This window comes from Zalophus californianus, chromosome 17 (genome assembly GCF_009762305.2).
Source record: "Zalophus californianus isolate mZalCal1 chromosome 17, mZalCal1.pri.v2, whole genome shotgun sequence".
Classification (NCBI taxonomy): domain Eukaryota; kingdom Metazoa; phylum Chordata; class Mammalia; order Carnivora; family Otariidae; genus Zalophus; species Zalophus californianus.
Genome location: NC_045611.1, coordinates 52,376,948 through 52,397,688, shown reverse-complemented (window position 1 = coordinate 52,397,688; position 20,741 = coordinate 52,376,948). Strand labels below are relative to the sequence as shown.

Here is a 20,741-nt window from a genome sequence, read left to right as displayed (position 1 = left end):
TTATAAATGATATGTGTCTGTATGTGTCGGTGTGCGATGTATTTGTGTGTGTTTTTGTGTAGCTTTGCATGGATGTGTAATTCTTTGAACGTGTTGTGTCTATGTCCATGTATGAGTTGTGACTGTCGACGTGTAACTGGGTATGTGACATGCGTCTGGGCCTTCAGGTGAGTCAAGTGGGGGTCTGCGGGAGAGATGTGTATCTTCCATGTACCTGGGCATATGTGTGTGTTGTGTGTGTTTGTGACACACATGCCTCTCCATGCATCTGCTGTGTGTATATTCGTGCATGTGATACGTGTATCTATGGGAGTGTATGTCGCGTGTGTGTGTGTCTCTCTGTGAAAGGGATGTCTGTGTGTATGTGTGTGATGTGAGTGTCTGCGTATCCGTGTATGTGATGCTGCTAGCAATGGGTGTTCTTTGTTGCCCATTTGTGGCATGTCTGTGCGTTGTGACTGTGTGCCTCAGCCTGTCACCGTGGTGTCCGCGTGTATCTTTGTCTGTGGTGTGGGTGTCTGTGTATTCGGGGCTTTACTTTGTGGCATGTGTGGGTCTTTGTGATGCTTTGCCGTTCCCGTGTGACGGGGTGCATCTGTGCCGGGGGCCGGCCTGCCTGTGCGTGCCCAGTGCAGCCCGTCGTCCCTGCGTCTTTGTGTGTGACGTGTACGTGTCCCCGTCTGCTGATGGCTGTCCACCTTTGTATGAGATGTGCTTGTCTATGAGGGTCTCTGCGACGTGTGTCAGGCTTGTGCGGGCTGCGTGTGCCTGCCTGACATCTGCATCTCGGCATGGAGCACACGTGTCCATGCTGGTGGCGTGTCACAGCAGTGTCCGGGGCCAGGCACTGTGGGCCCTGCGCCCCCCACAAGGGTCTGCTGGTCCCTGGCTGTCCCTCCTCCTCCCCTCCCTCCTGGCAGCCAATGCTACTGGGGAGCCAGTTGCCATGACGACGCTCCATCCTCCCTCCATCCTCCCTCCTCCCACCCTTCCTCTGACAGGCTCTCTGCTCCCCCAATCCTGGCTGCCCTCGGGGGCGGGGCCCTCATTCTCCCCCCCCATCAGCCCTCTCCCCCCCCCACCCCAGCAACCCCGGCTCCCCAGCTCCTCTCCTCTGTCCGCCTCTCCATCCCTTCATCTGTCTGTCCCTTCAAAGAGGGGGAGGGGGGTACCTGAGCCAGTAAGCAGCCCCTCCCTCCCCCTGTCCTGCGTCTCCTGCCCCTCTCCTGGGCCGGGGGGAGGCCAGGGTCGCGCGGGTCCCCATGGCTGGGGGCTGAGGGCCCGCCCCCCCCTCCTCCCCAGCCGCCACCACCTCCACCTCCCTTCCATCCTCGACAAGATGCCTGCCCCCGGCGCCCTCATCCTCCTCGCGGCCGTCTCCGCCTCCGGCTGCCTGGCGTCCCCGGCCCACCCCGGTGAGTGTGTCCGGCCATCCGGCTGTCCGGCGGCCCCCACCCCCACCCCGGGCCTGCCCGGGGGTCGGTCCGCGGCGCTCCGGCTCCATCACCTGCGTGCGCGTCTCCCCGCAGCCGAGCCGGGGCCTGGGGAGCCGCGGGGACGGTGCCTCTGTCAGCAGGGCCTGTGGGAGGGAGGAAGGCTGGGGGCTGGGTGGGGAGGGGGTCCATTTGGGCAACATGTGTGTGTGCACACGCATGTGTGTGTGCAGGTGTGTGCAGGCAGCCGGGAGGGCCGGGGCCTCTGGGAGAATTGGGGGCAGAGGGGAGGAATACTATTTCTAAGGGGGACACAGCAGAGGAGGCTGCCTCTAGCTTTGGGGGAGACCCAGGGCTTGCGGAGTTCCCTTCTCAGGGGCTTGGGCTGGGGACAGAGGACATGAGTGTGCTCCACGAGTCCCTAAAAGAGACAGGCCTCAATCCCCTTAACTAGGGGGTTCCAGCGCGGGGCAAGAATCTTCTCCCCGCCTGCAGTTAGGGGGCTCATCCTCTTGCCCAAATAGGGGGTAATGAGACTGTCCGTTGGAGCGTATTTCAAATTCTGAGAGCTCCAGCCTCCACTATTACACCTCCTTCCTTCAGTCCTCACTGGAATTCATCCAAGCCTGCGGTGCGGTGATGGGGGGGGGTCCCAGATTGGGGCGAGAGGAGGGACCCCACCCCCAACCCAACCACCTGAGAAGGCCTCAAACTACAACTCCCACAATGCCCTAGGCCATCCGGCTCCGCCGCCAAGGAGCCCCTGGTTGCAGAGCATTATGGGAGTTGTAGTCAATCCTGGCCAGGATGGGAGGGGCATGGAGTCTGGGCGCTTGGGGCTTGAAGCCGGGACCCCAGCCCAGCCCTGTGCCCGCAGATGGATTCGCCCTGGGTCGGGCCCCTCTGGCTCCTCCCTACGCCGTGGTCCTCATTTCCTGCTCCGGCCTGCTGGCCTTCATCTTTCTCCTCCTCACCTGTCTGTGTTGCAAACGGGGTGATGTCGGCTTCAAGGTGAGGTGCATGTGGGGATTCAAGTGGGGAGGAAGACTCCAGCAAGACCTTTGCCCCCCCAACCCAGGTAGTTGGTGGGGGAGAGGGGCAGTAAGTCTGAGAGCACCTTCTGGCCTGAAGTTCTGGCAAGATGCGGAGTCTTGGGATGAAAATCGGGGGACAGTTATAAGAAAGACGGGGAGACACCCTGACGAGAAGGGTGACGGTGTGTCTCAGCCCTGTGTTCTCCCACCCCTCACCTCTCCCGGCCCCAGGAGTTTGAGAACCCTGAAGGGGAGGATTGCTCCGGGGAGTACACTCCCCCAGCCGAGGAGACCTCCTCCTCACAGTCGCTGCCTGATGTCTACATTCTCCCGCTGGCTGAGGTCTCCCTGCCGATGCCTGCGCCGCAGCCTTCACACTCAGGTACTCTCCACACCTTGACTAGGATCCCACGGTCCCACGGGACAGGGTGGCAAGCCCTGAGAGTCTTCCCTCAGGGGCCGGGGAGCTGAGGTCCCCCGCAGCCAAGGGGAAAGACAGAGGTGGGAGCCGCAGAATCTTAGAAGCGACCTATAGGGAGCAGAGATCATCTTGATGGAAGCCATCGCTTAATCCAAAGCCAGATCTGGGGATTCTCGTGGGGCAATCAGTGGTGAGGTCAGCCTAGATCTCAATCCCAGAGGCAGCCAATGGCAGGCCGAAGTCAAGTCACGGGATCTCGAAACGCCAAAGGGAAGGACGGATTGGATGCTGGGAACAAGTGGGCAGCCAATGAGGAGGCTGAGATCCATCAGGGAATGTTGGGGCGGCCAATGAAAAGAGATTGGTATCTGCTTTGACCCCAGTCCCCACTGAGTTGGAGGGTGGGGGTTGTAAGTGGCACTTGGAAGGGGAGAGAGGCTAAGGGGCCTCCCCTTTTTGCCCACCCGCCCCCCCCCCAGACATGACCACCCCCCTGGGCCTGAGCCGCCAGCACCTCAGCTACTTACAAGAGATTGGGAGTGGCTGGTTTGGGAAGGTGAGTGGGGCTGGGGGTGGGAGGGAGGGGGTCCATACAATCCAGGGCTGTGCTCCTGTTCTGTGTCCATCCCCCACCCCCACCCTGCTCCCACCACTTCTCATCTGTCCCCCAGCCCACCCAGCGCCCTTGCCTCTGTCCACTTCTCACCTGCTCCCACCTACCCCATCCCCCCACATCTGTCAGTCAGCGCCTCCCTCCTCACTCCATTGACCACTCTGCCTCGCCACCTGGCTCTCCACGCGTCCGTCTGTCCATCCCTCCATCCGTCCCTGCATCCATCGGACTCTGGGCCCGTGAGTCTCTCACCCTGCATCTGTTTGGGAAGGGGTGGGGGAGACAAGGGTGGTGGGATCTGAAAAGAGAGGCTGGAAAGAAGGGGGAGGCTGGAGCCATGCAGTGGGGTGGCGGTGGTCCTGGGGCTGGGGCTGGGGAGACTGCAGGCACTGACTCCCCGGTCCCCCCTGACCAGGTGATCCTGGGAGAGATTTTCTCCGACTACACCCCAGCCCAGGTGGTGGTGAAGGAGCTCCGAGCCAGCGCAGGCCCCCTGGAGCAGCGCAAGTTCATCTCGGAAGCACAGCCCTACAGGTATTGGGGACTTTTCAACGGATGTGGGCCCTGGAGGCCCCCAAGATACGGGTTTGCACCTCAGGGAGGTGACATTTGGGAGTGGAAGGAGTCTAGTGTGGGGTCAACCCTGGTTTGAATCCTGGATCTACTTCTTCCTGGCTGTGCGACTTGACGGCCTGACCCTCAGGTTCCTTCTTGGTGCAGAGCCAGGGGCCCGATGTCGAGGGGGAGGGGAGGGCACAGAAGCTGAGCTAGAGGCCTGCCCCTCTCCACTCTGAACCTCAGAATCTTCATCTAGGAAGTGAGTCTGGGAAGCCCAAACATCCTCACGTAGAGGACGGCTGAGAGGATGTGAGATTTTGTGTTGAGTACTGGGTGCATAGGGGTTGTTCCCCTCCTCAGGCCCTTGCTTGTGGGTGAGGAAGGCATCACGGACCGGGGCCCTGAGCAGACACCCAAAATGGCCCCAAGGAGCTTTTGTCACCTCACCTCCCACCTCTACTGGACTGTTAGGTCTGGGAAGGCAAGACCCTGTCCTGCCCTGCTTGGTCTCCCCTCCCCTCTAGAGGCTTCTGGACAAGAACTAGATAAACATTTGCTACCTCCGTGCCTCATGAGGTAGTAGTTGCCCTGTCATCGAAAGGATATGTAAACAGAGAACCTTTTTCAAGCATTTATAAAAGTGGAGTGTGCCCTGAGGGATACAGACACTGGACTTTATCTCTCATGCTTTACAACCTCCCATGGCTCCCTATTGCCTGCAAGACAAAGTCCCACGCCTCTGTGCAGCCCACACACCCTGCAGGGCCTGCCCCTGTTCCCTTCCCGCCACTGAGCCCCTTGGCCCAGCCATCCTGGCCTCTTCACTGATCCTTTCCCATAATAGTCTTTTTCCTGCCTCAGGACCTTTGTCCTTGCTGTTCCCTCTGTCTAGAATATCATTCCTGGCTACTCAGCCCCAGCTCTAGATAGTGGGCTCCCTTCCCCTCCTCAGGTCTGTGGTCAGAAAGGCCTGCCCTTACACACACACACACACACACACACACACACACAAACACACTCCCACATAAGGAGGGCCCTGGGACGCTCCATCACACCAATTTGTGCGTTTTCTTCATAACACATATATTTCATAGACTTACTTGTTTATTTGTCTGCCTCTCCCTAGACCCATGCTGGCAACCACTAGCCACATATGGCTATTTAAATTTATGTTAAATAACACGAAATCAAATAAAAAATTCATTTCCTCAGCTACACGCAGCACATTTCAAGTGCTCAGTAGCCACATATGGCCAGTGGCTCCCATGTAAGACAGCTCAGATCTAGAACATTTCCACCTTCACAGAAGGTTCTGTTGGAGAGCACAGGACGACACTGGCAGCTCGGGGTGGCCGGGGGTGGGGAGGGGGAGAGGGGGGTGTCCGTCCTCCCTTTGTAGACATTTGCTGAGCGAGCCAGCAACCTGGGATCAAGTCCTCACACCACCACTGTTACCAGCTGTGTGACCCTGGGCGAATTGCTTTACCTCTCTGAGCCTCTATTTCCTCTGGATTCAAAGGGAAAAGGCATCCTGCCCAGCACGGTGGCCGGGGAGGATTTGATAGCAGAAGCGCCGGCCTTGGCTCAGATTAGTAGGGGTGCAGTGCATCCAAGCATTCTTCCACATCCGCCAACCTAAATCCCACCTTCAGAGCTCCAGCTGTCTGTCAAGTCCCCAGGACATGCCGGGTGCTTTGTGACTAGTTGGTCTCATGATTCTTGGACCGGGCAGGGGTGCGAGGCCCCGTTCTCCCAGGTGGAGAAGGTTGGAACACAGGCAGTGAGCCTGGGCACCGGCCCCACGGCACACCAGTGGCCCCTGCCCCCGGCCAGACCCGAGCGGGACAATTACTCACTGTACCTGGAGCCAAACCTGGCATGTTTTCACCTTCCTCCAGGCCCCCAGGCCGGGTATCAGGGCCAGATCCTTAAGTGTGCCCATTTTTACTGAGCCCCTTGTCCAGGCACTGGGGATGCGGCCGCCTGAACGGAAAGCCCCAAATTCTTGTCCTAGTGGGGCCCCCTAGTGGAGGAGATACGCAATGAACAAACGAAGGAGGAAATTTTAAGAAGAAAATGTCAGAGACTGACAAGTGCCGGGAGGAAATAAGGCTGCACGTGACAGAGGGGAACTCTGGAGGATCCTGGGGGAGGTGGGGTTGGCTGGGAGGGATCAGTCGCGCAGGCGCGGTGGGAAGCATGTTCCAGGCAGAGGGAAGAGCAGCTGCAAAGGTGGGAAGGTAGGAAAATGTGGGGCCATGTGAAAATCAAACAATGTGTTGACACGGGAACGGAAAAGCAGTAATAATAGCGAGGATCTTCCACTGTGTGGCGGCGGCTCCTCTCTGGTCTCATTAAATTCCTCCCCACAACCGTCTGAGGGAGTTGCTATGACTGTGCCCATTTTACAGCTGGGGAAAATCGAGGCAGGAAGAGGTGAAGTGATTTCTCTGGGGTTACACACGTGCCAAAGGTGGACTCAGGGGGCGCCCGGCTGGCTCAGTGGGTGGAGCATGCGACTCTTTTTTTTCTTAAGATTTATTTATACGAGAGAGAGAGAGAGAGAGAGAGAGAGAGAGAGAGAGAGCATATGAGCAGAGAGGGGCAGAGGGAGAGGGAGAGAGAGAGAATCCCAAGGAGCCTCCATGCCCAGCACGGAGCCCCGATGCGGAGCTCCATCCCACAACCCTGAGATCTCCGCCTGAGCTGAAACCAAGAGTCGGTGGCTTAACCCACTGAGCCGCCCAGGCGCCCCAGAGCATGAGACTCTTGATCTCGGCGTCGTGAGTTCAAGCCCTACGTTGGGGGTAGAGATGACTTTAAAAAAAAAAAAAAAAAAAAAGGTGGACTCAGGATTCAACCCTCCCCCGGACCCCCCAGCCTGACTCTTACCCACAGTGTGAGGATAAGGGAGGCGGCTTGAGGGCCGTGAGGTTTCTTGGGGGAAATGTTGAAGCTGAGGCCTGAGGGATGAGGGATGAGGAGGACTCTGCTGAGTGGAGGGCTCGTTACCGAGGGAAGTGTATGTGCAAAGGCCTGGAGCCCCAGCGGGTGCCTGTGTGTTTGGGGAGACGCGCAGGGCAGGGCGGGGAGAAGCGATGCTGAGGAAGGGCAGGAAAGACCCAGGAGCGAGGCTTGCGCTGTCCCTGGCTGCCGGGGGAGCCACGGAGGGCTGTGAGCAGGCGAGTGGCGTGTCACAGGCTGACTGCCTGTGGAGGGGAGAGACCGGAGGCAGGGAGGCGGGGAGGAGGCTGAGAAGAGAGTCCAGGAGGTGAGGAGGAGGCTCCAGCCAGGCTGTGGGGAGGGAAGGGGCTGGGGGGGCGGTGAGGTGAAGAGGAAGGGGAGCAAGGAGGCACCTTGGGGGTCTGGCCTGGGAACTGGGGGGATAGTGGGGACGTCCTGAGATGGGGACCCGGGGAAGGAGGATGTGCGTTGAGGGGCGAAAGAGTGTGGGGGTGTGGCCGGGAGTCAGGAGATGGAAGAGACATTTTGGTGTCGCGGGGTTGCTGGGGCGGGACAGGGGTCTGCGGTGGGATGGACAAGGCTGTTTCCTGACCCTGCCGCTCCCCGCCCCCTGCCGCCCCAGGAGCCTGCAGCACCCCAACGTCCTCCAGTGCCTGGGCGTCTGTGTGGAGACACTGCCCTTTCTGCTGATTATGGAGTTCTGTCAACTGGTGAGGGTCTGCGGAGGGAGGGCAGGGCGGCGGGCTGGACGGGCCGGGGGTCCTGGGAATCCTTGGCAATAACACGTGCGACGTGCGCTAAGGTCTCTGGAGCGCTTACTGGAGATGAGCTTTCGCTCAGAGGGCGGGCAGTGAACTAGCATGCCAGGTGGGCTCTGTTGTTATGCCCTTCTAAGCAGCAGGGGAAACTGAGGCTCAGAGGGGCTGCCCGCTGAGTGCAGAGGCCGCCCCCCCATCCTCGCCTCGGATAGGCTGGATGTGTGGACCCCTGGAAGGGGGGGTGGTACTGACCCCACCCTCCCCTCCCTCCCAGGGGGACCTGAAACGTTACCTCCGGGCCCAGCGGCCCCCTGAAGGCCTGTCCCCCGAGCTGCCCCCTCGAGACCTGCGGACGCTGCAGAGGATGGGCCTGGAGATCGCCCGTGGGCTGGCACATCTCCACTCCCACAACTACGTGCACAGGTGGCTGCCGGGGGGGCCACGGGGAAGAGTGTGTGTGGGGGGGTACTACTTAGGGGAAAGAGGCGAGGCTATGGGGGGTGGGAGAGGGGGCTCAACGAGGGGAGAAAGAGAGTGGCAGAGTCAGGAGGGGAGGAGTCCTGGAGGGGGAGGAGTCAGAAGAGAAGAGGGACGAGTCAGGAGGGGGGGCGGAATCGGGAGAGGAGGAGTCATAGAGGAGAGGGCGAGGAGCCCTGCCGGGGAGGGGTCAGAAGGGGAGAGGGAGGAGTTAGAAGGGGCGGAATCGGGAGGGGAGGAGCCCTGCCGGGGAGGGGTCAGAAGGGGAGAGGGAGGAGTCAGGAGAGGAGGAGGCATGGGGAGGCGGGGCAGGGGAAGAGGAGCGAAGCAAGGAAGGGAGAAGGGGCGGAGCCTGCAAGGTGGGCGGAGTGTAGGCGAGGCGGGCAGTCCGTCCCAGGCTGACCCCTTCTCGCCTCACGTCCTTGCCCCGCCCCCAGCGACCTGGCCCTGCGCAACTGCCTGCTGACCTCCGACCTCACCGTGCGCATCGGAGACTATGGGCTAGCCCACAGCAACTACAAGGTGGGGCTGCCCTCCATCAGGGCGGGGGGGCGGGGGAGGGCCCCGACCCTCCTGACCCGGCTCCGGCGCGCCCCCCAGGAGGACTACTACCTGACCCCGGAGCGCCTGTGGATCCCGCTGCGCTGGGCGGCTCCCGAGCTCCTTGGGGAGCTGCATGGGACCTTCATGGTGGTGGACCAGAGCCGCGAGAGCAACATCTGGTGAGGGGGTCCTCCCATCCCGGGGCCGCGCGGAGTCGAGGGCGGCAAGGAAGGTGGAAGGGTCACGGGTCCTACAGGGGTTGTAGAAATGGAGGCCGGGAGGCGGGGGGGGGGGGGGGAGGCCCCCAGGCGGGGCAAGGCAGGGCTCTGACCCCTCTCCGTCCTCTGCTCCCCACAGGTCCCTGGGGGTGACCCTGTGGGAGCTCTTTGAGTTTGGGGCACAGCCCTACCGCCACCTGTCCGACGAGGAGGTCCTTGCCTTCGTGGTCCGCCAGCAGCACGTGAAGCTGGCCCGGCCGAGGCTCAAGCTGCCCTATGCGGACTACTGGTGAGGGCAGGGCCTGACCCGCGGCCCCTGACCCTCCCATCCCACCCCGGGATGTCCCAGAGCCCCTCACCTCTTCGTACCCCACCCACAGTCTCAGCCCTCGCTATACCCCACACCTTTTGCTGCTTGGAAGCATCTGCTGCTTGGGAAGGGGTGACACTGAGGCGGGGAGTGGCAGACCTGGTACTTGAACCTGAGTTCCTCCACTCGTAAAAGACCCCAGCTGCTTGCTTGTCTCTGATTCCAGAACTTACAGCCCAAACAGGAAGGCCACCTAACCATCATTTCCTTACACCTGCCTTGCTGTCCCCTCTCCTAAGTCTCTGCCTCCCCACCCCCCACCAACCCCCCTCTGTCACACACACACACACACACACACACACACACACACACCCTGGGACTCTACTCACCTGCGCCTCCTCCCTGTCCCCCAGGTACGATATCCTGCAGTCCTGCTGGCGGCCACCTGCCCAGCGCCCTTCGGCTTCTGATCTCCAACTGCAGCTCACCTACCTGCTCTCTGAGCGCCCCCCACGGCCCCCGCCCCCGCCTCCCCCACCCCGAGACGGTCCCTTCCCCTGGCCCTGGCCCCCGCAGCACAGCGTGCCCCGCCCAGGGACCCTGTCCTCACCGTTCCCCCTTCTGGATGGCTTCCCTGGGGCTGACCCCGACGATGTGCTTACGGTCACTGAGAGCAGCCGTGGCCTCAACCTCGAGTGCCTGTGGGAGAAGGCGCGGCGGGGGGCCGGCCGCGGTGGGGGGGCGCCCCCTTGGCAGCCGGCGTCCGCGCCCCCGGCCCCCCATGCCAACCCCTCCAACCCTTTCTATGAGGCGCTGTCCACGCCCAGCGTGCTGCCGGTCATCAGCGCCCGTAGCCCCTCGGTGAGCAGCGAGTACTACATCCGCCTGGAGGAGCACGGCTCCCCGCCTGAGCCCCTCTTCCCCAATGACTGGGACCCCCTGGACCCAGGAGTGCCTGCCCCCCAGGCCTCCCAGGCCCCTTCCGAGGTCCCCCAGCTGGTGTCCGAGACCTGGGCCTCCCCCCTCTTCCCTGCAGCTCGTCCCTTCCCAGCCCAGGCCTCGGCATCAGGCAGCTTCCTCCTGAGCGGCTGGGACCCCGAGGGTCGAGGTGCCGGGGAGACCCTGGCGGGAGACCCTGCCGAGGTGCTGGGGGAGAGGGGTACCGCCCCGTGGGCGGAGGAGGAGGAGGAGGAGGAGGAGGAGGAGGGCAGCTCCCCGGGGGAAGACAGCAGCAGCCTCGGGGGTGGCCCCAGCCGCCGAGGCCCCCTGCCCTGTCCCCTGTGCAGCCGAGAGGGGGCCTGCTCCTGCCTGCCCCTGGAGCGGGGGGACGCCGTCGCTGGCTGGGGGGGCCACCCTGCTCTTGGCTGCCCCCATCCCCCAGAGGACGACTCGTCCCTGCGGGCAGAGAGGGGCTCCCTAGCCGACCTGCCCCTGGCCCCCCCCGCCTCGGCCCCCCCCGAGTTTCTGGACCCCCTCATGGGGGCGGCGGCGCCCCAGTACCCCGGGCGGGGGCCGCCTCCCGCTCCCCCCCCCCCGCCGCCACCTCCCCGGGCCCCCGCGGACCCAGCCGTGTCCCCCGACCCTCCCTCGGCCGTGGCCAGTCCCGGCTCAGGCCTGTCATCTCCGGGCCCCAAGCCGGGGGACAGCGGCTACGAGACCGAGACCCCTTTTTCCCCCGAGGGAGCCTTCCCAGGCGGGGGGGCAGCCGAGGAGGAAGGGGTCCCTCGACCGCGGGCTCCCCCCGAGCCCCCCGACCCGGGAGCGCCCCGGCCACCCCCAGACCCGGGTCCCCACCCACTGCCGGGGACCCGGGAGAAGCCGACCTTCGTAGTTCAAGTGAGCACCGAGCAGCTGCTGATGTCCCTGCGGGAGGACGTGACAAGGAACCTCCTGGGGGAGAAGGGGGCAAACCCCCGAGAGACAGGACCCAGGAAGATGGGGAGAGGCCTCGGGAACAGAGAGAAAGCCCAGGGCCCGAGCAGGGACCCCACAGTCCTGGGCAGCGGGAAGAAAGCCCCAAGCCCGAACAAGGACCCGAGCCTCCCCATGAACGGGGTGACAGTGTTGGAGAACGGGGGACAGAGAGCCCTGGGCATCGAGGAGAAGGTGGCGGAGAATGGGGGCCCAGGGACCCCAGAGAGAGAAGAGAAAGTGCTGGAGAAAGTGCTGGAGAATGGGGAGGTGACACCCCCAAGGAGGGAGGAGAAGGTGTTGGAGAATGGGGAGCTGAGGTCCCCCGAGAGAGAAGGGAATGTGCTGGCGAATGGGGGGCTGACACCCTCAAAGATCGAGGAGAAGGTGTCAGAGAATGGGGGCCTGAGACTCCCCAGGAACACGGGGAGGCTGCCAGAGACTGGGCCTCGGAGAGCCCCAGGGCCCTGGGAGAAGGCGCCCGAGAGTGGGGTGCCAGCCCCAGAGACCTCGCTGGAGAGAGCCCCCGAGCCCGGCGCAGTGGCCTTGTCCCGGAACGGCGGGGAGACAGCCCCTGGCCCCACTGGCCCAGCCCCCAGGAGCGGGGTGCTGGAACCCGGGACCGAGAGGAGAGCCCCCGAGACTGGGGGGGCACCGAGAGCCCCCGGGGTTGGGAGGCTGGACCTCGGGAGTGGGGGCCGAGCCCCAGTGGGCATGGGGATGGCCCCCGGCGGCGGCCTCGGAAGCGGCGTGGACGCAAAGGCCGGATGGGTAGACAGCACGAGGCCACAACCGCCCCCGCCCCCGCCGCCGCCGTCGGAAGCACAGCCGAGGTGGCCGGAGCCAGCGCCGCAGAGAGCCAGGCCGGAGGTGGCCTCCTCCGAGGGAGAGCCCGGGGCCCCAGACAGCAGGGCCGGCGGAGACACAGCACCCAGCACAGACGGGGACCCCCCCAAGCCCGAGAGGAAGGGCCCCGAGATGCCACGACTGTTCTTGGACTTGGGACCTCCTCAGGGGAACAGCGAGCAGATCAAAGGTGAGGAGGCCGCTGGGAGCAGGGGAGCGAGGTTGGGGGCCGAGGCCTGGCTGCTTCCAAGGCGCACAGGCTGAGCTGAGAATCTCGGGCTCCCGGGGAGCACACAGGTCAGGCCGGCCATAACGAGAGCAGACCCTGGAGCCGCACCGCCTGGGCTCAGATCTGGGCTCTGCTCCCCTCTCGAGCTCTGGGGCCCTGGACCAATGACCTTACTTCTCTGTGCCTCAGTTTCCCGCCAAAAAATGGATGATGAGGATAGCTAACCTACCTAATAGGGCTGAGAGGCTTCAAAATGTTAAGACTTCTGAAGACTCAGGCCCAGCCTGGCACGCCCAAGCTCCTGCTTTTATTGCAATTCTGTTAGACCCGGGGTCTCAAACTCAGATGCTCCCTGGGGGCCAGACAGTATTGGGAGATGAAGGAAGTCGTCTGGGAGAGGTTGGTGGTGGTGGTGGGGTGGTTAGGAAAGGAAATGCGGTCCCTTTTTTCAGCTCCAGTCAGGAATGCCCACCTGGCATTGCCAAACGTGCTGCTTTTCCCTTTTAAACCAGAGTTCTGCGTGTTTTAATGGTTGAAGCCAATTCACGCGAACTTCTCTGTGTGCCGGGCCCCGAGCTGCCCAAAGCTGGGACCCAGGGAGCTTCAGACTCTGCCCTGCACAACCGCCCCCCCCCCCCACTCCCATACTATTGGTGACCTGAAAACTAGAAATGCCTTTTCTGGAAACAGTTTTGGTATGAACATAGGAATTGTTTTGTCACAGAGGGAGATTGATTTAAGAGAAAGATGAAGGGCCCCTGGTTAGAGGTGGACATAGGGACTGTGGTTCCACCCGAATCACCCAGAGGCCTGATTTCCTTAAACAGTGGTATGGAAGTTCTAAATGGGCGCTGGCTTATATTGGCAATCTCACAGCCCCCCTTGAGGGAAAGGGTATCAGATCTGTTCGCCAGAGGAGACTGCAGCTCAGGAGGGAAAGGTCAGGAAGGGCGCTGGCCGCAGAACTTTCCTTCCTTCGAGCCCATGGTATTAGAACACTATCACTTCTTTGAGATTGTTGTGGGGAATTTGCAACCAGCTGTGCCAGGAAAGGCCCCAGACAGCATGAAAATGTCAGGGGATGAGCAGCTAAAATGCCTCAGAGGATGGGGGGGGGGGTGGTGGTGATATGGGGATAGTGTTGCTGGGTGGGAAGATGCTGGGAATAGCCTGCTTAAAAAAAAAAAAAGGTGCATGAACTCCTACTCATCCTTCAAGACCCCACTCAAATTTCCCCTTCCCTGGGAAACCTTCCTGATTTCCAAAGGCTATCACCCTGTCCTTCTTGAGAGCTCCTTGAGAGCTCCCTCACAGCCCCCAACCCCATCGCCCTGAGATGGATGGCCTCAAGGAGGTGACTTTTGAGCAGATGTGAAGGAAGTAAGCTGGGTGGACATCTGGGGGAAGGGTATTTCGGGTGGAGGGCACTGAGATGGGCACTAACTTGGCATGCTCGGGGAAAAGCAAAAGGCCAGTGAAGCTGGAATGGAATGAACGAAGGGAGGAGAGTGACCCGATCCACATCCAGTTTTTCTCCCTGCTCTGCCCTGCCCCACCTGTTATCCCTACCATTGCCCCACACAGGGCCCGTCACACCATTTACTTATGCACTAATGGAGGAATGAGCGGCCTCGGTTAATTTCCTAGTGAGGAGACAGAGGCTCAGAGAGGTGGATCTGCTTGCCCCGGGGCACACAGCAAGCGAGCAGGGTAGGCTTGGGATTCGAAGCCAGGTTTCCTCCTCCAGGGACCTGGAGTCCTTATCTTCCGGCAGGCTGAGATCAGGGAGTCTTAGGGCAGGGGAAAACACCTGGAGATGGTTAGACACCCCAATTTAGTCTGGCAATTGAGGGCCAGAGAGGGAAAGTACCTCGGTCAACATCACATAGCAGGGAACATTCATTCATTAATCCCAGAGATATTGCCTGAGTACTTCTATGTGCTTGGGGATGCAGCCAGAACGAGCTCAAGTCAACTCTGTTCCGTGGCAAGGCAAACATGAATCACATGACCACAGAAATACAGCTACATGCTGAGCTCATCCGCTTGGAAGGAGCGGTGCTTGGTGCTATGGGGTGCAGAGCAGGTGGCCTTGCCTGACCTCTGGGAGAACTGAAGGCTTAAAGCCCAGGCCGGAGCTGGGGGAGGAACAGGACCTGAATTAGAAAAGGAACTTCCAGGTGGAAGGAACAGCCTATGAAAAGGCTCAGAGGTGGGACGAATAGGGGGGTGGCCCAAGTGGCTGGCTGGAGGTCAAGTCAGAATGAGGTGAGGAAGAGAGCCCGGAGAGGTCAGCAGGGCCAGGGCACTTGGGCGTGGGGCGCGGCAGAGAGAAGTTGGGGCTCTGTGATGTGGACACTGGGGAGTCGTGGAGAGGGTTAACCCCTGGCGTAGGGGGAAGATCTCTCCTACTCTGCGTGGAGAAAGGCCCTAGAGCAGCCCTTTGGTTCACGAGAGGGGAAACTGAGGCCCATACTGTGGCCTGAGATTACCTGAGGACACACAACTGGGCAGGAGGGCATGCCTCAGTTTCCCCGGGAGCAGGGGCTCACCGGGTCTCTCCCCTCGCAGCCAAGCTCTCGCGGCTCTCACTGGCGCTGCCGCCGCTCACGCTCACGCCGTTCCCGGGGCCGGGCCCGCGGCGACCCCCGTGGGAGGGCGCGGACGCCGGGGCGGCTGGCGGGGAGGCCGGCGGGGCGGGGGCGCCGGGGCCGGCGGAGGAGGACGGGGAGGACGAGGACGAGGAGGACGAGGAGGACGAGGAGGCGGCGGCGGCGGGCGCGGCGGCGGGGCCCCGGGGCCCCGGGAGGGCGCGGGCAGCCCCGGTGCCCGTCGTGGTGAGCAGCGCCGACGCGGACGCGGCCCGCCCGTTGCGGGGGCTGCTCAAGTCTCCGCGCGGGGCCGACGAGCCCGAGGACAGCGAGCTGGAGAGGAAGCGCAAGATGGTCTCCTTCCACGGGGACGTGACCGTCTACCTCTTCGACCAGGTGAGCGGGGCCCGGGGTGGGGCGGGGCCCGGGGTGGGGCGGGGCCCGGGGTGGGGCGGGGCCCGGGGTGGGGCGGGGCCCGGGGTGGGGCGGGGCCCGGGGTGGGGCGGGGCCCGGGGTGGGGCGGGGCCCGGGGTGGGGCGGGGCCCGCGGGGTGGGGCGGGGCCCGGGGTGGGGCGGGGCCAGCTGGGTGAGGGCCGGGCTGGGGAGAGTGAGGCCCGGGGCACAGGGCAGGACTTGGAGGGGCGGTGTCTGGGAACGGGGCGAGGCCTGGAGTGAGGGGTAGGGTGCGGCCTGTGGGGAGGGCGCTGGAGGGCAAGGGTTGGGGGGCTGCAGGGTGAGACTTGATCTGGAAGGACGGCGGGGGAGATACCTGGTAATCAGGGAGGAGCCCGGATAGGCTAGGGAGAAAATGCTGAGAAGATTGGGGCGTGGTCTAGATAGCGGGGGCGGGGCTCAGGAAAAGTTTGGGGCGGGGTCTGTCGACCAGCGCTCTCGTGGTAGAGGCTAAGGGCCGGCTCAGGATGCTGCGGATTTTACCCGCTAGGGGCGGGCCCTGGCGAGGCTGCAGGTAGGGCTTAAGAGATGCGGCTTGTAGTGTTAAAATAAGTGCAGGGGCGGGGTCAGAGATGGACAGAGCTAATGAACTGCGGCGGGGCTTAGAGAGATGGGTAGAGGATCGTGTTAAGAGTAACTAAGGGCTGAGAGGGATAGTGTTGAAGAAGGAAGGGCGGGATGATGCCTGTGGACTGGGGCCTAGATGGGTGTGGATGGGTCTAGATGAATCTGGAGCGGGGCACACCGGGCTGAGGTCCTGAGATGTGAGTCATGAACAGGGTCCTGGGCCACTGAAGCAAAGGCAGGGTTTGGAGGGCTGGAGCGGGGCCACTTCAGAGAACGGGGCTTAGGGGCTTGGGGGAAGAGCGGGGTGCGCAGGATGGGCTAGGGGTTTGGAGGACGAGAGGAGTAAGTAGTTCTGCGCCCCGAACTTGGACGCCTGTGGCCCAGATATCGGAAGGAGTTAGGGGAATGGAGACAAGGCGGGACTTATGGAGATGGTATTGAGTTAGGGGGGTTCCCATGGAAGCATCGCGTTAAGGAGCAAGGAGAGAATTCCTGCGGTGGGGGGGCTTGGCTGTGGGCGGGACTCCGCGGTCGGGGGAGGAGCATCGGGCCGGGGTGGGGTTAAGGCTGACCTGAGGTTTCGAAGGCTGATCAGGGGCTCCAGCCACCTCTTCAGAGACTGCAATTGTAAATTGGGGTACCTGAAGCCCCAGAAGTGTTAGCGGGCTTTGTCGCTCGCTGGGAATACAGTGGGTGGGATGTGACGGTTCGCCGCCTAATCCACCTCCACAGGAGACGCCAACCAACGAGCTGAGCGTCCAGGGCCCCCCCGAGGGGGACACGGACCCGTCAACGCCCCCAGCGCCCCCGACGCCTCCCCACCCCGCCACCCCCGGAGATGGGTTTCCCAGCAACGACAGCGGCTTTGGTGAGGGGCTGGGCGGGACCTGGAGGCGGGGTAGGGCTGGGGCGGGCCTGGAGAGGGGACAGAGGTGAGGCGGGGTCTGGAGACCGGGCCTGGAGCGGGGCAGAGCTGGGCGGGGCCTGGAGGGGGGGGCAGAGCTGGGGCGTGGCCTGGAAGCGGGGCGGTGCTGGGGCGGGGTCTGGAGGCGGGGCAGAACCGGGGCGGGGCCTGGAAGCAGGGCGGTGCTGGGGCGGGGTCTGGAGGCGGGGCAGAGTTGAGGCGGGGCCCACAGTGTAGACCCCTGGAGACAGGTCCCTGCGGAGGGGCGGGGCTGGACGGCTGGAGCAGAAGGTGAGCAGCTCCAGAAGTGTCTGGAGGATCTGACCGCGTCTTTCTCGCCTTCTTCCTCACTACCCCCGCCCCCGTCGTTAGGAGGCAGTTTCGAATGGGCGGAGGATTTCCCCCTCCTCCCCCCACCAGGCCCCCCCCTGTGCTTCTCCCGCTTCTCCGTCTCGCCTGCGCTGGAGACCCCGGGGCCCCCCGCCCGGGCCCCCGACGCCCGGCCCGCAGGTACAGTGCTTCCGACCCTCGGGCCTGCCCCTACTTCTGCCTGTCTTCCTCTGTCCCCATCTGTCTCCCCACTTTCTTGGCCCCATCCCTGAATTTCCCTGCCTCTCTCTCCGCAGGCTCTCCCCCTTCCCCTCTAAGTCAACCCTGGCTGCTCAGCATTGAAACCTCACACAACTCGAACCAGCTCAGACTAGGCAGTGTCCTGATAGACCAGGGCAGTCACGCCCCTTCCCTGAGCCTCAGTTTTCCCTTCTGTAAGGATCCCTTCAGAGTCTTGCCCATCTTTGTCCCGTCTCTTGCCTGGCACTTGTCAGATTTTGATCGCACATCCGTGTGGGGGCACAGGCTGATTGGAGGCCGGCAAGGTGGGAGGAAAGCAGTGTGCTCAGAGCTGGTTAGTTGAAGCGGAGCAGAGAGAACATGGTCAGGGAGTCCATAGCAATAACAACAATGGCATTACTACTAATAGTAACAGGCACTTACAGAGGCCCTACACTGTGCTTACCCACCTGAACCCAGACAGTCCTGCCTCGACTTGGGCTCTCTGCTGCGTCCTGCCGCCGCTCCGGAGAATACCCCTGGATGCAGAGCTTGCGCTGGGCTGGGCTGGGCTGGGCGGGCACAGGTGTTCCCGGAGGATAGAGCTGAGACGGTGGAAGGGGCAAACCCGCCCCTTTCAGGGAGGGTTACATTCCTGCTCCCCCAAATCGTGCCCAAGTCCAATTGTTGGCCCTGTCCCTCCTCGGCTCTGTGACTTCGAGCAAGTCACTTTCCCTCTCTGTGCCTCAGTGTCCTCATCTGTAGAATGGGGATGATCACAGGATCTAACTCATAAGATTCTTGAGGGGATTGAATGGTTTCATCCTACACACACACACACACACACACACACACACACACACACACACAGCGCAGCCTGGTCATGCGCAGTGGTCTCTACCTGGTAGCTCTCACTGCACTTAATGAAGTAGATACTCACGGCGCATTGGCTAAGTGCAGGTGCTGTGCTGGGCACGGGGGATTCCGTGCTGAGCAAGATCCATGAGCCCCACTCCACCCTACCCCACCCACAGACACTGACCCCACAGTCTTGCAGTAAATAAGTACAAACTCAGGGCTGCTGGAGAAGCAGAGGACGAGGGGAAAGGGCTTCATCTGTTTGGCAATGCCACTTCATCAGGTACTTGAAGGGCTGGCCATCCTGAACTAGGTGATGGGGAAGGGGGCAGCGCACTAGCAGAAGGAAGAGCTTGCACAAGGGCTCGAGGCAGGAGAGAACGTGGCCAGTTCAGAGAACAGAAGGGAGGCGGGTGCATCTGGGGGTTACTTGGGTGGGGGGACTAAGGGGGGAGGGCGGACCATGTAGGGCTTAAGGGTGGGCTGAAGAGAGGGACTTTGTCCTGGGGGCCCTGGGGAGCCATGGGCCAGCCGTGACCAGGGGAAGGGCGGCAGCAGCCGCTGGTGTAGGAAGACCCCTCTGGGGCCACGTGGGGGCCGGCTGGAGGCTGGGAGGCTGGACAGGAGGCCGACGCCAGGGTCCAGGAGGGAAAGGAGAGTACAGGTGGGGTTCGGGGCAGGAAGGACAGGGCCAAGGGCAGACTCTTCACTTGGCTCCATCCTCAGATTCCACCTCAAATGTCACTTCCTCCCAGAGGTCTTCTCTGAGGCCCCCATGAGGACAGGGAGGGTGGGTTCCAGGGCATGAGGACACTGCCAAGTGGTGAGTCAGGGCTGAGGCCAGCAGGGCTTGCTAGGCTGCCAAGATGACTTCACCTGTAACCACTAGGAGAGGCGAGGGAGGGCCCAATCGTGTGAAACCCCAAATCCCTTCACTCTGCCGGCAGATACTCTTGCTAGAGACAGGCCAGGGAAGCCGCTGAGCCTTTCTGTCTCCCACGACCCTGGCGTGGGGTGCAGGCCGGGCCCCCTTCTGCACAGACTCCCGTGCTTGGCGCGGCTCTGCCCACTTACGTGTGTCCACTGGGTGCTGAGTGATGCCACATAGCCCAGCATCTCTCCGCTCCTTAGAAAAGGACATGAGGGGCATGCTCCCCTTTTAAGAGGGAAACTGAGTCTCAAGGACAGGAGCGAGGGCCACGACTTGACCCAGGCCACACAGGTAGGAACTGTGGGAGGCAGCATGAGGGCGCCCACTGTGTGGCCCAAGATGAGATCGTCCAGCCCACAGACCTTGGTCGTCTGGATCTGTGGAATGGGTGGCGGCTTGCTTTCCGCTGGGATACGAGGGGTCATGGGACAGTTTGGTGGGAGGGCCAGGCGAGGCCCTCTGCTGGACGCTGGGGATGCAGCAGTGACCAAACACAGTCCTGTCCTCCCTGAGCTTACACTCCAGAGAGGCAAGCAGACAGGAAGCTGGCCGACAGTGACTGGGATTGTCCCAGGGGAGAAGCACGAAGAATAATAGCCATAGTGCAATGAGAGAAGGACGGGGGGTCGGGTGGGCACATGAGGGAGCGACTCCTTGACTGAGAAGGGCCGGGGAAGGCCTATGAGGAGGGGGTCTGCCTTACATGGGAAGGGATAAGGAAAGGGCTTTCCAGGTGGTTGGAACAGCCATGCAAAGGCCCTGGGGTAGGACTCTGCTTGGAGCCAAGGAGGAACAGCGAGGAGGCCAGCGTGGCTGGAGGGGAGTGAGTGAGGGGGGTGGGGGTAGGTGAGGACAGAAATGGGACAGAGCAGATCACGTGGGGCCCCGTGGGCCCAGGTGAGGGCTTTGCTTTCACTCCGAGAGAGACAGAAGCCATGAGCCTGTCTGCCCAGTAATTCACTTCCTCTGTCCGCAGGCCCCGTGGAGAACTGACTCCCCGAAGACCCCACCCCCCTGCACCCCCAGAAGAGGGGCTGAGAGTAGAATCCTCTGTGGACGACGGAGCCACTGCCACCACCACAGACACCGCCTCCGGGGAGGCTCCTGAGGCTGGGCCCTCCCCCTCCCCCACCATGTGCCAAACGGGAGGCCCTGGCCCCCCACCCCCTAGCCCCCCGGACGGCTCCCCTGAGCCCCCCGACCCCCTCGGTGCCAAATGAGGCAGGAAGCCCCTCATCCTTCCCTGGAGAGCCGCCTTTCTTGGAACTGAACTGAACTCTTTCGGGCCTGGAGCCCCTCGGCACAGCGGAGGCCCCTCCTCACCCACTCCTGGCCCCAGAGAGGGGCTGCAGGCTTCGGGGACCTGGGCCCCCCATCTCGCGTCTCCCCTCCCCACCCCAGCCCGGCCCCTGGAGGGGCCTCTGGTTCAAACCTTCGCGTGGCATTTTCACATTATTTAAAAAAGACAAAAACAACTTTTTGGAGGAACGCGGGGCCTGTGTGTGTTTCGGGGGCAAAGAGGGGAGGGTCCGGAAGAAGTCGCGGACCGCCACCCACTTCACAGATGGGAACA

At 62.4% G+C, this 20,741-nt stretch overlaps 1 protein-coding gene across 1 annotated transcript; it reads left to right on the top strand.

The window, feature by feature from the left end:
- The first annotated feature begins 1,124 nt into the window (after positions 1–1,124).
- On the top strand, positions 1,125–20,295 carry LMTK3 (lemur tyrosine kinase 3). Its single transcript, XM_027620287.2, has 15 exons — positions 1,125–1,415; positions 2,311–2,444; positions 2,699–2,849; positions 3,368–3,444; positions 3,917–4,035; positions 7,646–7,733; positions 8,056–8,204; positions 8,696–8,780; positions 8,859–8,980; positions 9,159–9,308; positions 9,743–12,276; positions 14,887–15,302; positions 16,659–16,794; positions 17,203–17,340; positions 20,145–20,295. Exons 1-15 carry the CDS (start codon positions 1,340–1,342, stop codon positions 20,159–20,161), a joined length of 4,392 nt encoding a protein of 1,463 aa, XP_027476088.1. The 5' UTR covers positions 1,125–1,339; the 3' UTR covers positions 20,162–20,295.
- The last annotated feature ends 446 nt before the right edge of the window (positions 20,296–20,741 follow it).

Coding starts and splice junctions, on each gene's coding strand:
- LMTK3 (XM_027620287.2), top strand. CDS start 1,340: ATGCCTGCCCCCGGCGCCCTCATCCTCCTCGCGGCCGTCTCCGCCTCC. Junction 7,734..8,055: donor TTATGGAGTTCTGTCAACTG/GTGAGGGTCTGC, acceptor CCTCCCTCCCAG/GGGGACCTGAAACGTTACCT. Junction 16,795..17,202: donor CAGCAACGACAGCGGCTTTG/GTGAGGGGCTGG, acceptor CCCCGTCGTTAG/GAGGCAGTTTCGAATGGGCG.